This window comes from Spea bombifrons, chromosome 3 (assembly GCF_027358695.1).
Source record: "Spea bombifrons isolate aSpeBom1 chromosome 3, aSpeBom1.2.pri, whole genome shotgun sequence".
NCBI classification, from domain to species: domain Eukaryota; kingdom Metazoa; phylum Chordata; class Amphibia; order Anura; family Pelobatidae; genus Spea; species Spea bombifrons.
Genome location: NC_071089.1, coordinates 102,360,916 through 102,376,581, shown reverse-complemented (window position 1 = coordinate 102,376,581; position 15,666 = coordinate 102,360,916). Strand labels below are relative to the sequence as shown.

Sequence of the window (15,666 nt, the reverse complement as noted above, 5' to 3'; positions counted from 1 at the left end):
GTTAAATAAGAGCACCGGAGCCTCTTCTCTGTGTGTCCACACAGATTGCATACACAACGACGTACAGGTCCATCTGAGTGAACTTACCTCAATGAGAACATTTTCCTTTAAGGTAAGTGAATTTTGTGCTGAGAATTGGTAGATGTTGGTAGACTGACTTAGGTCCTAGATCTTTAGCCCATCTGAAGTTTCACCCAAACTTCACACCACAGGAACAATGCACCAGCCCCGAGATATACAATATTTATCATCCACACTGTGGGCTGACCTAGTTATAGAAGACCTATTACTGCTGGGTTGGGAGCCTAGAGCCTGGGTCCTCTTTTTAGCTGGGTGGCCCAACTCTACGCACCTCTTACACACACCATGCACACAACATTAGGAGCTTAGCTGCAAGGTGCTTTCTATTTCATATCTAAGTCAGGTTTTAAGACCCTCTAGTTACATGTCTTGTTGACTTGTCGAATTCTATCACTGTCAAATAATCACTGACCACATTAAAGTAGTTGAGCTAGGATTTAAGCTACTTTATAATGTGGGAAAAACAGGACCTTCTTACAAGAACGTTGTTGTCCAATGTTGTCAGTGGTCATTGAAGAAAACTTTCTGAAAACAGTGTTTATGTGGTCCCAGAGTGGGAAAAGCTACTTGTTGACTTCAAAGTGGGCAATTTATGTGGCCAGAGATAGAACTCTGTTGGCACATACACAGACCACTACAATAAGAACACTGGAATATGTGTTCCTCTACCTACATGGGTGGTGGTAGTGGCACATAATTCCAATTGGCATTATACTCCTCAGTTACATTTCATTCCTAGCAAGGTATGTCACTAATTGTTTTCAGAATGTTACTATCGTTTATAGAATTTTAAAATCTGAATGATTCTGGGGAGGTAGACAAAACTCAGACCATAGAAGATAACAGAACCATTGGACCTATTTCACCAATGCACTCCTAAAAGAACACAAACCACGTTGTATATTTTACTGTCATCGTGACAGCCATCTGTCTCTTTCAAGTTCTAATTTTCAATGATGTGTAAAATGTAACCGCACGTCATTTCACATATCATAAATTTTCTAACATACTTCTATATTTCTAAGCATTATGAGGAAGCCCTGATGAGCTGACAAAACTCCTTAGCATCATCTCCATGTGTCTAAAAGTAACAGTTTCAATCTCATTGAATCTGATTTGATCCTGAAGAGGCAACCCTGACTCCTGATACATCAAAAACAGTAACACAGCCTCCACCTTTATAACACCCAACCTACACAAACCATTACATGGGATAGGCGTAAAGCCATTCTGAATATATAACATGGCCAAGGACCAAAGATGGTCTGAGGTTTTTAAGCAGGCAAATGGGCAGAATAGATTGGGTTCTTACATCTGCCATCACATTCTAGGCTTTGATATGAAGGGCAGAACAATCATGGCAATTCGTCCTTCTCGTATTGCCCACACAAAACATTTAACTCTTTACCAGGTAAGGACCCTCAGTGATCAAACCCATGATCTCTTGTTGCTTTGCAAAGAGACCCTCCTGTGCAAACCTGTGACAGAATAAATGTATGTTCATCCATAACGTGACTTATTAAACCTATATTAACTTCCTTTTACATGCCTGCTGTTGAGTTACATTGAGATTCATTTTTTTTTTACAGAAAACAGTCTGTTTTTTTCACAGTAAAATTATTTAAGTTTCCAGAATATTCCTGATTCGGATATGAGCTTGCAGAATAAGAAGCCATCAGAAAAAGACAAAGAGATGACATCGACTCCAGATAGTAGTGTTCGGAAGAAGAGAGATCGACTGATCAGGAAGAAAATCTACTCCTTTGCCCTGCTTTGTGGATCCATAAAAACACAGAAGTATTATTAACCAAAAATAGTAACGTTACCGTACAGACAGGCAGATCCGCACAGTAAACAGTTATCATTTAAAATTTGGGGATTTGTGGAATTTGTAGTGTAAATCTACACAGATTGTGTAGATTAACAAGGGCTTTAGGTAACATTTATATCCATACTTTTGGATTTGGAGGCATTTGCTGCACTTGCACCAGTTCTGCCCTGATCCAGTCTGTGTACCACTAATAATGCCCTTAACTCAGTATTTTTGAGGGGAACATGGATATCCATACTACCTGTGTCTAGGAGCATCTGGAATTAGGACCAGTCCTGCACATTGCACGTTGAATATAGATGCTTTCCTACTGACATACAATAAAATGCTCTCTATGATTAGTAAAAGCCTCTTGCTCTCTTTTGAACTTTATCGCCTGCAATTCATAGCATCCGTGCGGGTTTTAAAAAAGTGTCAAATTGTTCTTTTTTTGTAACAAAAGTTATCAGGTTGCACCCTTAAGAGACAAACCAAAATTAACAGAAAGACATCCAACGGCCATTGGCCGCATTATTTATCTGACATAATTAAAATGTCCCAGTTTACAGAATATTTTTATAATGTTTGTTTCTTCGATTCAGCCCATTTGGTGTCAAAACATTAAGGAGCACTCGCACTTCTGGCACCTCCATTGTCTTAAACCGGCCATTTCAGATAGGATGTGACTTTCTAACTCTCGTACTTTTATCCACAGGGTGAAGAAGCGGGTACCAGAAGAGAAGAGAAAACCTCAAAGACGAGTTGGACAAAAAGATCCAAAGGTGACCCATCAGGAGTCATGTTGTGGGAGGATGGAGAGACCCCGGAGGATGTGCCCCAAATGTGAGATAGTCAGCTGCCGAAAATGTGACACTCTACATGCTGACACCTTGTTCGTGGCTCATAGTTTATTAGATCATTATGACATCTAAGGAGAGACTTTAAACCCATGCCAGGTAGGGTTGTAGAACCATCTTTTAAAGTATTATATAATCAGTCCCTACATTTACCAGTTGATGGACCAACTCTTTCAGCAACTGATTTTCAGAAGAAAGCTTACAGTATACAGCATCATGTGTTAAACACACAAGACAGGCATGTGTCCATCCCTAGCATATGGTTTTCAACCTTCACTTCCATAATTCCTGGTTTGAAAAGGTTGATAAATTATTTCTGCTTTCCAAAGATTTTGGAAATACCCAGACCTTTCCAGAAAAGTCATTTAATCAAGTAAAAACGTATTGTGTTGTTTTTATGTGAATAAACCTTGACGTTCTCAGTGCATTGCTGTATACTTACCAACGGGAGGTAGGGCACATTTAGACCACCCTAGTAATAAATTACATTCCTTATTATTTTCTGAAATTCACCGCCAAAACAAAAACAGCAAACATAAACAGGGCAGTATTGACACTTACAGGTAGGGTTTGGAATGTTTTCAGCCTAACGTATACTATATGACCAAAAGTATGCGGCCTGTTAAGACAAAAGAGCATTTGTGAGGTCAAATGAAGGCTTGACTCGCAATCGACGTTGCAATGCAATGGATGGGGTAGGTGAGTATAAAACGCACAGCTTGTAGCCTAAAATTATGTTTAATATTCATATCAAACTCAGTGTTAAAATAAATACTCAAGTGTCCTCTCCCCATTCACTGATATGCGTTTGGCCCATGGGCTTCCTCAAGTCGGTATGACTTATTTTACGCTCCACTCACTGATGGTGGGTCGCACCACCTTTACTTTTGTTTATACTATTGTTATTGTGGGATAGTGGGATTCCCATAGAGTGTTGTAGTGTGCGTATGCTTTTACCTATTGCTTTTACTTTTGAAAGATATCATTAAAATGACAAAAAAAAGTGCTGGTCATGAAGTGGTTAATGTCTGATATTGTCACTCCCTGTATAGAAAAGCTCCAGCATATAATTTTGTTTACACTTGTAAACATGTAATGTGCTCTTAGTGGAATTATTGATTTGGAACTATACGTATATAGGTCATTGGAAGATTAATATTTCTGCTGGTGACTGGGGTCAGTTTCCTTATAGTGACTTCCATCATTACTCATTACAAATCCTTCCCTCGGTGATTATAAGAGTGAACGTGTATCCTATATACTATTCAGTGTTGTTTTTCAGATTGCACACACGTACGGGATCTTGGATCATTTATTATATTATTTATAAATGGTATATTCATTACCAAGCGGGCCATACATCAAATATAATTCCCAAACGTTTGTTTTCTTGCGGTGATGCTATGATGGTACATGTGTATATAATTGTGTAATTTGACACAAGTAAACTATACTTTATGATTCCGTATGTTTAATGTTAAATGGTATAAAAGTTGATTCCAAGTATGGCATAATAGAGAACAGCCCAATACGGAGGGTCCAACCTTATTGGTCAATAATTACTTGGCGGTCCAACCAGTACTCACCATATCAGTATGACGAGGGGTTCTGGGACTTCATATTCCTGTTTGATTGTCCCCCTGTGAAAACTTACGTTAGGTGCTTGTTTCCTCTTTGTTGTGACCCGCCACTCTGCTGTCAAGGATCTTTTTCTGATTATTGTATTGGCGCATTTGTCACCCGTATCCAGGGGACACCGTGTTAAGAGTGGGACTGTCTGACCCTGCTCTTTAGTTGGAGATTCACTTTAGGTGGTTCCCTGAATCATTTTTGATCCATATGTCTAATGCCTTTCTACAGTCCCTAGTTAGCACGTTGGTATCATCTCTATAGGCACACCAGGCTAGGCCTTAAAGTTTCACAAAACTATTACCTATTTGGATTCAAACCCAAAAAACTTTTAGCAACTTCTAAATAAAAGCGTCTAGATGGCGGCCTTACAATCTTATGTAGTTCTGTGGCATGCATTAATCTTATATAATCAAACCTACGGAGGAAATAAGAAAATGACAAAACCACAAAGGTGTATTTACCTGCACAACAGACATATTAGATGTTTGATCTAAGTGGCACAGCACCTTTAAAGGGCGGTTTATGTATAGTGTTTTGAATTATACTTTATAGCTTACCCAATAAAAAAATAATCAAGCAAACAAATTTAACAAAAAGTTTTAAGGTTTATTCCATCCGATTTGGAAGGCCATTTTTCTGTTTGGAGAGTAAAATCATCTCAATTACATTCTCATTGGAGAAGCGGTATAATACCAGGCTTTCTGTAAGTGTTCTTATATTCCAGTGTAAGACGTGTGCAACAGACGGCAGTAGTCAGGTGAAAACCCGTAACATACAGGTAGGAAGTAAGCAAAGTCTGTCGGCATCCTCTGCTGAGTCTATGGTCTTTAAAAGGTAAAGCTTAAGCCTTTCAGATAAAATATCCCAGAAAATACTCATTCTTCCATCTTAATAAATACAGTAAAATGTGACAAGACTGGCACATCCAGATAAAAATAGTCCTCTCCGCTTTTTTTCTTTTCTTAAAAGGCATAAATAGAACTTTCAATTATATTTGTTTTCTGACAAATGAATTGTCCAATTGGCCACACTACGCTCTATAGAACAGCCTGTATGTACACATCCATCCTAGCAGCTGATAGGATATCAATCTACTACATTGCACAATGATATCAAGTATCTATGGATCTTTACAGCCCTCCCAAAATCAAGGAAAGGAAATTGTCACATTCATCGCAAAGCATCAACTACGTGATAAATAATAAAGTCTTCGTTTTGTCAAGTGAGAGCTCCCAACGTTGCTCTCTGAAACAAATACGACAGATGGAGTGGGTGCGGACATCTCATGGAAGACAGCAGCCATCTTCGTTTTAGGAATGTCCTTCAAAGATTGATATTGCAACAGTACTTCCAGTGGTTATTCGGACCAGTCTGTAAGACTACGTCATGGGTCGTACAGCATTGATCTTTGAAGACGAAATGGTCTCCATGTGAAACACGCAGCTCTGGGAGGTTAAGCTGCAGGTGGAAGACAATTCATTTAAAGGATAACTTTGGAGTGACGCTGGAACTTCAAGTAAGGTTCCCATCTGCAGACTGATGACAATATACAGGGCAGTGCAGGGCTTGAATGTCTTACCAAGAATTCAGGAACAAAAACACAAAACAAAATTATACGTAACACTTTCATCAAGATCTGAACTTGTATCACTTGGAAGTGGAGTCACTCAGTATAGCTTCATTCATACACAGAATAAAAGAAAAACTAAGATGGGTTGGGGTAAAAAGTCTGAGAAGAATGTGTGCAAAACATTTCCAAGAGGAAGTAAGTTTATTTCTCAGCAGAGGATTGAGTGGCAGTCTGACCATTGTCACATCCCTTTTTGCGATCTTGTAGAACTTAGAAGGAAAATCATGTTTGAGCGTCCAGAGCTGGCAGCTGGGTCCGTGGACTGTGCAAATCTTTTGTGCTTTGACCTCTCTGTCTCTTGCTCCTTGCCTTCTTCTTGGACATTGATGACCCAGTGTGATGTCACATATTTAAAGCCTCAATATCGTACGTGCACCTTTGTGATACAATGTATTCAGAAACCACTGGCACAGTCACCAGAGGGTGAGGAGATTGAAATATCTCTGGCACCGAATTTAGAGCCACTGAATCTGACCCTACGATTTATAATCCTTTCTCATGGTGTGGGCCATCCAATTAACTTTGGTTGTCCAGCTCTCCTTCAGAGCCTCGTCAAACTTCTGTCTGAACTGTTTAAGTGCGTCATCTTCTGTTTTCCCAAGCGCCAGAGAGTCCTGAGGCAGATATAGGATAAAGGGAAAATTAAGATTCAGTGTGAAGCAGAGTCACAGTACAGAAAACAATCTAATAGGAGACATTTAAATCATCTAAACTCCCAATTTTATGCTGGTAAATCTGGTAGTTAATTTGGAAAACTGTTAGGCACTAGTACAGGACTTGATGGAAATAATGCAGACAACTAATCTAAGAAAGCAATATCCTGTAATCCGGAAGAAGGTTAGTACAGAAGGGGTCAAATCCATCAAAGGCAGGCAATACATTGGTGGCTTAGGAATTGCAATATTCTGGGGCGGCGGAGGGCTAGTTTATAGGTCCAGATGGAGATCCTCTGGTTTACTGATATAAGTAAAACGATAAACCACAATAAGGAAAGAATAGAAGGTAGGTGTTGTTTTGAACCCACTGAAATACCCTGTTCATCAACATGTATTTTATTCTGTTATTTACCAGTCAGTCTGCCAGTTTTAGCAAACACTGTTTGGTAGATTTGCAAAATGGAATTCAAATGGATAAATTCAATAGAACTGGCAAAGTCTCTATAGCGATTTAGGAAATGCTGACAAATCCAATTCCCACGATGCTTTGCTAGCCGCAGTCGAGTTTTGTTTTACAATTCTAAGTATCATGGGAGTGCTACCCAGATCACAGCGACATACAGAATTCTGCAAATTAATAAGGATTTCAATTTGCCAGGTGGGTTCCATTAAATGAAGCCATGGGACCAGAAGGTCCACATTATATGACATTTTGGGTCTTTGTGTAGTCTGGAGAAAGTAGCTTTAGCTGCACCCAGGAAGAAGGATTAGCGCAGGAGGAGATGGGTCATGGATGCATTACCTTAACATACTGGATATCTTTAACAGAGCTCAACTCTGGAAGGCCAGCTGTCAGCATCAGTGCAAAGAGGGTGATGATAAGATTCCCATTTCTGCGAAGAACCAGGTAGGCGTCCTCACAGCACTGCCGGAACCTGCATAGAGGCATTCAGGAAGAGGGTTTTCACACTGACAAGGAATACTAATAAGGGAATTTTTTTTGCACATATCATATTTATAATGTCAGCAGGACAACTAGCAATGTTTAGTAAGTAGGTTTTTGTTACTCCAAGCAGAAAAGCAGGAAGATATAGTTTTGCATCCCTTGGTTCCTGTTTTTCCAGCGTTATTTGTAGAAGACCATTGTACAGTTGTGGGTTGCCCTTCATATCAGGACACTAAGGGGGTATCGATCTCTGTGGAGGACCTTACCTTCCAAATTTCTCTGTGTTCCCTGCTTTGCCCTGCTGAATGACATGGATGAAGTCATAGGTGAGAATGAAAGGACCTCTCTCTCTCTTAATTTTAAATTTGGATTTGAAGTTCCCCAGAATGTGGCCAAAGTCTATGTGGAAAAGCTGAAAGCAGAAGAAAAGCAAATAATGATAATCATTGCAGTAACAACTAAAGCAAATCTTGAAAGGTTGGTACAACAGTCAAGAGACATGGTAGATAAATGGAACAGCCTATCACAACATGCATGGGGTAGGCATAAAGCTATCCTTAATATAAGACAAGACCATGCAGCAAAGGGGATGTTGGCCTAAGCCAACTAGGAATATGCCACTGGTGGAGGATATCAGAATATTCCACTATTGAAATATGGAAAATGGCAGTATAAAGCACCTGCAACATTAACGTTTCTTACCTGCCCTGTTTTTCTAACCATGATGTTGTCATTGTGTCTGTCTCCAATCCCTAGAACATAAGTAGCTACACAGTAGCCAGCGCAGGACAAGGTGAACTCTTCAATAGCTCGCTCCAAGTCATCCCTGGGAAATTGAATAAACAAAGGTTAAAGAATGCCTAAATCACCATTTAAGGCCAAGAGAAAAATTATCTTCCTGTATCTCGTAAAATTTAACATTAGCATAGACACTCGCAGTGAGCGCCAGTACACGGTCATCATCATTATCAGCACGTGATTGAGCATTTTCATCAGGTAGGTGTTAATGCTGACAATCACTGAAAGTTCACTCAAGGACATGAGTCCTTCTGGGCTCTCCCCCTGCTGGCTGATTGCACATATTGCAATCAGCAATTCAGGGCTATGGATCCCTGCTTACTAATCACAGTGTGATCAGCACACTCAGGTCAGGAAGAAGAGAGGGAGAAACCTTGAAAAAAATAGGAGTAAAAAGAAATAACAAAATAAAAAAAAAAAAGTCACAAACGCCAAATGGATATATATGTGGGGTATGACTATAATCACAAAATGTTGCTGAACATAAATTGGGTCATTGTTCAGCTGTGGCACCTATTTTAGTATGGATTGTAATCAATTATAACCATTAGTTATTATGCGTTATGTATTTCTCTGATTTTAAATGAAGGGCCTCCTTGTCCTGAACAAAAGGATGCACAACTTGTGCAGGTTCATCAAGTATGGAAATCATAGGTTAACAAACATATGTTAAAGATGACTGTTAGAAAAATGCTTATGTTATCGTAAATATTATTGCTGACAAAGACATAAGAAAGCAGGGAATGTCTAGTCTATGATATATTCATATGTTGTCCTTGAAACTGTGCCAAGACATCTACTCCATGCTTCTTTGAATCTATGCAAAGGGTCAAGTATAGACCATTCTTAATTATGCAGCTTAAAAGTCGTTAACTGTTTGAAAAGTAACCAATCAGGATATATCATTAGAAGTAGATAAGATGCTATATAAACCATGTAATCTAAATATGTAATCAGACAATGCTTCGACTTATGTTTGTTGTGTGCCTTGTCTCGATTATGCGCATGATCTGAATAAAGGAAAACTCTTTCTGAGGAGAATTCGACCATTAATTCAACCAACAATGACAAAAGAAAAATCTGGTCCTTATGTTATAAAAAAAATCTCCTGGGACTGAAGGGTTTAAAATACTGTACATGTTTATTCTGGCTCCAAATAAACATGCAAAAGAGGTTGCCACTTGCTCCACTTCTTTCTGCTATATGAGAAGTTAGCATGAATGGCATGAGAAAAGGAGTGCGTGACATTTCTTAGCCGAATGTGACAGGTGTCTGGATAATGTGACATTGAGGGGTAGGAAGCCTGGTGTAACTGTAGGTGGGGAGTCAGCGGTCAGTCTGCACATCACAGACACGAGAGCGGATGGTGACTTTTCTGCATATGTGCGCCTTTATCATCTGGCAATCGCGTGGCTTTACCCTGAATTGTACTCCTTTATCCAGTTCAGAAGAGCATCCTTGTTGAAGGCAGCTGCAGCTGCGAGGTTGCTGCTGTCCAGTTGGATATCGGCAATCGTCTCTGCTGCCGAAACAACCTCAATCAGACCGCAGCGATCTCCTGTTGCCAGGCATCCGTAAGGCACTATCCTGAAAAACACAATGTTTACAATCTATGAGGATCAAGGGATCACCTAGAAACACAAAGCATGCGTTACAGGAACACCATTGAGCAGGGAGAAAGTTTTCATGTAAAAACTGTCAATGCAATCTCTGTATTAGGTATGACACAGGGAGGCCGATGTACGTTTGGTAGGCATTTGACTTGGTACAGCACGGGAAGAAGACTGAGGTCTCCTCACTGCTAGCTTTCTTGTAAACAAAATGGAGTCTACCTAAAGGGGTAAAACTAAATGATCTGGTGGACTTTTCACACGGAGTAACTGGAAAATGGTGGCAAAACTAGTATTGAATACGTTCCCCTTACAAAACACTGCCAGAACAGAGCAGATTCCACAGGAGGAATAACCCAATGAACCAAAGAAATCCTCCAGATCCCGGGAGGAGGACGTTACGGTCACTTCTACGAAAAGGTATATCTACTGTACGCACGCTGTCTACTCCCAAAGATATTGCGCTCTTTCCGTTTTATGTTCTTGCATAATATAATCAGGCTGCTACATATCAGCTGTTTGTATTTTTTCTAGTTCTGTTTTCTTAGCCCGATCTACTAGACAAACACCATGACTCCTTAGTCAATTAGTAGCATATGCAGCATATAGTAAACAATAGAATGGCTCAGTGTTAATCACTCAGCTGGACACGCTGACTAATGAAGGTCTGTGTGAGAATGGATTTCATTACAATTGCCATGAAAAGCGTTTGTGCAGAGAAAGTAACATAAAACAGCAATGGCAGCCTCCAAGTCTTCAGATAAAGAAAATATAGCTCCGGACTTCATGTTCAAGTCGAAAACCTCCTTTACTCATTTCATGGGTACATGATGCAATTTTACCCTTGATACATCCAAAACAACATGACATCTATATATATCTATATTTCATCTGCACCGACTATGTCAGTTTTAGGTAAACCTACATAAGTAAAGTTTTGTTTAAAAAAGCCCTACTTAAAGAAAATATATAATTTGTGTGGTTAAACTAAATGAGAGAGGGGTAAATCATGACGGAAAACAAGAGTGCTTAAGTAAAAAAAATAAAAGAATGAACCTTTTGTCCTTAAGGGGTTAGATTTAACCCTTTGGAATGTGAAAGATATTCTGGAATGGGGCAACCTAACAAAACCAGAAATCGCAAACAAAGTCAAACAAAAAGCATCATAAAACATTTTCTAAAGTCACTAAACTAAAGTAAAATGAGAACGCTGGGAAGTAATAGAACAATTGGACATGACGCTGCTTAAAATACAGATCTTTTACAAGCATGTGTAAAATGAAACTTACCGTATATTGTATATTTAATTTGTGATAATAAGGTGGCTTTAAGTGCCAGCAGAGGGGGCTCTTCGCTTTCCATACAATAGCTGTACACATAAAGTATCACATAGGTTTCCGCCCCCAAAAAATTCATTAAACATAAGTACTTAATATTTTACAGGGCCTCTAATAAACAATAGACACTTTTTATTTATATTATTGAATCCATACCATTGATTAATTATTTGTTTTAACCTTGGCTAAAGGTCATTCACATGAAAAAAATACGCTATGAGGCATTTTATAGAGATATTGCGTTACGTAAAGTTGACCTCGTATTGTTAGGACATTTCTCATAAGATCAGGGATATAAATTACTGTTCCTAGTTCCAGATGAGATAAAAGATGAAAGCAAATGTTTCATTTTAGGGCATAAAATAGGCATTGTCCATGAAATAGTCTAGCCCAAGCCAGTAAGGGCAGTATGAACATTCAGCGCAGAATAGCTAGAGATACGGTGGGCTCTTTAATGCCATAACCTTAGGATACCATAAAGCTGCTCGCAGCACGGAGGGATTTGTGTTCCTTCTCCTACTGGTTCCATGTAGGCAGCCAATCTAAAGCTCATAGAAGCCTCGTACACATGTAAATGCATTAATATGATGTCAAACAAGGTTTTCTTAAGGTTGTATAGAATATGGTCAATGATCTGAGGTTTTGAACAAGTCAGTTTTTTGCTTGTTCAAATCATCTCAGTAAACATGAGCTCTTTCACCTCTGAGGAGTGTGAATAAAAGCGCCTCGACTCTCGCTGTGGAAAGCACAGCTCTGTGTAGGTGGTAATTTGATGTTAAGCGGTGTCTGGGTCACGGGGTGAATTGGAGCTGCTCCACCACATAGTCCTTTCGACCCGCTTGGCAGTGTTCATGGGCAGGAGTCCAGTAACTTCCCTTCCAGAGGCTGTGCTATGACAGCTGGGGTCCCAAGAGGATCTGCAGGAGGGGTGTATAACAACATCCTTGTCAGAGAAAGCTCTGACAGGAGTCATGCGGAGGGCAGCTCCTGCGTATAGGGCCAGGGTGAGATGCACGACGGCACCAGGAAATTCTCCTGCGGGATGCGAGTATTTTAATTCAATTCATGTAACATCTACGCCCTTATCTGGTTTGGGTACAAAGTAATACGTGGAAACGGGTATTCAATAGCTGCTGTAACCCCAAGCTGGTTTGAGTATGGGGTAGCTGTTGTAGAGGGGCTTTTTCAATAGACACAGTAAGTATATGAAGAGGTCATGCTCATTTCTGAAGACCGGCTCTCAGGGAGTGAAGTAAACTGAAATCTTAAGAAGAGCTGCTAAAATTGCAAAGACCCATAAAAATTAGTATACTGATCATATCATTAGATTTCCCTTTTATAGCATAAATGCAACTCTCAGGAGGGTCACCCACATTCAACATGAAGCTTTGTAGCACATAGTGAATTTTCTCCTGAAGTACTTTTATAGAAAGGTGACTGACACCGGAGTTCAAGGGGCAGCCTCTCCGTGGAGCATAATGTTTGGTCAGGAGTCAGCGGTGATACTTGCCTAAGGTCCAACCCTGACTCTTTCCAAAGCATATCCATAAGGCGCAATAACTGGAGTGCAAGCATGTCCTGCCGCAGGTCTGTGAAAAGAAACATACAGAATTGTTAACATGTAACTCCTCTCTCCAAAAAGCTGGTCTACAAGTCTGGATTTGTACTTTATTAGAGAGCCCCGCTACATGGAGTATCACATGGATTGTCTTGCTAGCGAAGTACACTTGGCACCTGTTGTACATGGCACTCTACAGGGTCATGGTACGTGGCTCCAAACATTGTACTTGCTTCTGCTGTTTATTCAAAAGAAGACTTTGCTCACCGTCTCCATTCTTGAAGATGATCCCCATAGAGTCCCCTCCGAAACCTCTGTTGCTGTAGACAATCCATAGTGGTTTCATTTTGGAATCCATGTATTTGCACTTCTCTATACTGTTCAAATAAAGGACGAGATAGACATTAACACAATACAGCAAGGGTATTGAATGAACACAATCTGTTTGTTATAATATTAAGAAGTGAAACAGAAGATTTAATGAGCAGGAAAACAGAAAAATGAAACCAGTGACTATAAAAGGTAAATCAATTCCTTTTACTAGCTAGGCTATTATGGCAGATCTAGCCTCGTAAGCTAAAAGCCACAAAGGAAAAGATGAATTAGTAATTAGATAACACACATGAACAAAGCTATGAAGAAATGTGTAAGCAGCCGTTAGCCCTGGTTACGGTTTGTCAAACACATGACATAGCACTGATACAACAACACACGGGAGTAATGGAAGGGTTGGAACTACTGGGATCTTCGGAAGCAGGGAATCACTAATTATTACTGTTCTCTGACACAAAATAATCTGCGCTTTTATGCTCTGCAACCAAAGCAGTAGAAATCAGACACAACATTCATTTCATTTAGTGCATAAGCCCTTCATGTCCAATGACATACCAGGTATATCATGTGCTGATGTCCTTACAGGACCAATGACGTGCTTGGTACTTCATGACGTACAGGTCCCACGTTGGAGTGGTGATTCTACAGCAAATTCCCTACAATGTGCATGTCATTGCTTCTAGAGCCAATCACACATGCCAAGACTGCGCTTGTTAGCACTGCCTTAGTCTCTGTTCTCTGCCTCACTGTGATCGTGAGCTGGAGACAGACAGAGAACTGTAAGAATCAGTGACTCCCTGCTTCCCAAGACCCAGGTCTAAAAAACGTCAAAACTTTTTGTTCTTTACTTTTTAACTGGCACTAAGAGTTATTTTTAAGTTAATAGTGTGGTGGAGGTTAGTTAGTGTGGAATTAATTAAACAGGGTTACGTAGGGGTTAAAAAAAGCCAAACTTAAATTAAATCTATGTAAGAATGTAGGGTAATTTCCAAATCAGGACAGGCTAATGAAAATATTCATGGTATTTTTTCCATTTACACTAGCTGTGTATAATTTATATACATGTAACATTATGAATACACGTGAGGGTGTTTTAACAATCCCATTGTTTCTTATCTATCAAAAATAATGTCTTTACACACACACACACACACACACACACATAGATATATATATCTCAATATGGTTTACAAAAATAGACCTACTTCTGAAAAATAGGACAAAACGGTTAAAGCAAAACATAGTGTAAAAAACTAAAAATGCTCTGGTCCTGTAGTGTGAAATAGCCCCGGTCATTAAGGGGTCAAAGAAAGTGTAACATCTGAGGACCCGGCGAGGTCAAGATACTGAGCTCAAAGTAAGATAGAGAATTTTTGGTTTTAGAGGTTTTTTAGGTTTAGAGCACTTTGCTGCTGCCGTGAAAGGCATTAGCATTAAATGAAGCATGTGCCAACGGCCCCATGTCACGCGAGAGACACTCACACAAGTTCAGAGAGGGTTACGCTGGGGTTGAGAGGTGACTGGATGTCTGTGAGCGCCTCCTTGTACGCGTTCTGTTTGAGACAGGCATGCATGGTCTCCTTGTTCTTCGCCTTACTCTGCTTCATGGCATTCAACTTGATCAAACCGTTCAAAGTACGCAGCTTGTTCAGTGCCTCCACCTGGAAAGACATGCTGGCTCCGATTACAATGGACTTCAAGGTTAAAGCAGCCACATATGGAAGAAATTTCAGGCAGTCAACATCAACTAGTGCTAGAAAGGACAGGATTAAATCAGGCTGGGCTAGTTGGCCTGTCAATGAACTACAGCCTCCTTTGCATACATAGCCTCATAAATGATGGTCAAGAACATACACTTGGTTTGATGGCTTTAGCAGGGAAGCGGGAGGGCACAGGTTGGCCAACCTCTTCTTAACACCCGATAAATGCCTGCGAATATTTGCTATCTCTAGGGTTTAAGGTTTATTTCTGCGGCAGACAAGTTACCTGTTTGGAGAGCACTCTCATGTGAGCCACATTGCCGCGGCAATACGCTTCCAGTAACGGGCCAAACTGCACCATCACTGAGGGAATGTGAACTTCAGACCTGCAGAAAGCAACCGAGAGGAAAGAGGTCAGACTTACAGGCATCAAAACACACCTTTCCACTCCTGGGGCAGTGTGCACAAATGTTTATTACATTCAGGCACACAGTATATAATTCATGTACCTGTTATACTATATCTTTCGTGTATATCTGTATATCTTTCATGTACCTGTTATACTATATCTTTCGTGTATATCTGTGTATCTTTCATGTACCTGTTATACTATATCTTTCGTGTATATCTGTGTATCTTTCATGTACCTGTTATACTATATCTTTCATGTAAACCTGTATATCTTTCGTGCATTTCTGTATATATTTCATGTACCTGT

The 15,666-nt window shown here is 39.9% G+C and overlaps 2 protein-coding genes and 1 long non-coding RNA gene across 4 annotated transcripts in view; 1 reads left to right on the top strand and 2 right to left on the bottom strand.

Moving 5' to 3' along the window:
* The first annotated feature begins 1,697 nt into the window (after nt 1–1,697).
* C3H17orf50 (chromosome 3 C17orf50 homolog) lies at nt 1,698–3,164 on the top strand. Its single transcript, XM_053460188.1, has 2 exons — nt 1,698–1,878; nt 2,607–3,164. The coding sequence occupies exons 1-2, from the start codon at nt 1,733–1,735 to the stop codon at nt 2,821–2,823; spliced, it is 363 nt and encodes a 120-aa protein (XP_053316163.1). The 5' UTR covers nt 1,698–1,732; the 3' UTR covers nt 2,824–3,164.
* A 1,801-nt stretch (nt 3,165–4,965) lies between these two features.
* The window catches only part of PIK3CB (phosphatidylinositol-4,5-bisphosphate 3-kinase catalytic subunit beta), a 66,131-nt gene continuing 55,430 nt past the window's right edge, over nt 4,966–15,666 (bottom strand). For both annotated transcript variants that reach the window (XM_053460179.1, XM_053460180.1), the window contains 9 exons: nt 15,235–15,334; nt 14,731–14,909; nt 13,183–13,292; nt 12,868–12,946; nt 9,830–9,997; nt 8,315–8,438; nt 7,879–8,024; nt 7,469–7,601; nt 4,966–6,624 (listed from right to left, as the gene is read on the bottom strand). In XM_053460179.1, the coding sequence (XP_053316154.1) occupies nt 6,487–6,624; nt 7,469–7,601; nt 7,879–8,024; nt 8,315–8,438; nt 9,830–9,997; nt 12,868–12,946; nt 13,183–13,292; nt 14,731–14,909; nt 15,235–15,334 (1,177 nt within the window). In that variant the 3' untranslated portion in view covers nt 4,966–6,486. The remainder of the gene's footprint in view (nt 6,625–7,468; nt 7,602–7,878; nt 8,025–8,314; nt 8,439–9,829; nt 9,998–12,867; nt 12,947–13,182; nt 13,293–14,730; nt 14,910–15,234; nt 15,335–15,666) is intronic.
* On the bottom strand, nt 8,998–9,574 carry LOC128483882 (uncharacterized). The gene is made up of 2 exons (XR_008351120.1): nt 9,480–9,574; nt 8,998–9,089 (listed from the first exon to the last, which is right to left on the bottom strand). It is a non-coding gene; the product is annotated as an uncharacterized LOC128483882 (long non-coding RNA).

What these genes read in the sequence shown, in the direction of transcription:
- C3H17orf50 (XM_053460188.1), top strand. Translation starts at nt 1,733, where the DNA reads ATGAGCTTGCAGAATAAGAAGCCATCAGAAAAAGACAAAGAGATGACA. An exon ending in GGATCCATAAAAACACAGAA is followed by an intron (nt 1,879 to 2,606) that starts GTATTATTAACC and finishes TTTTATCCACAG; the next exon opens with GGTGAAGAAGCGGGTACCAG.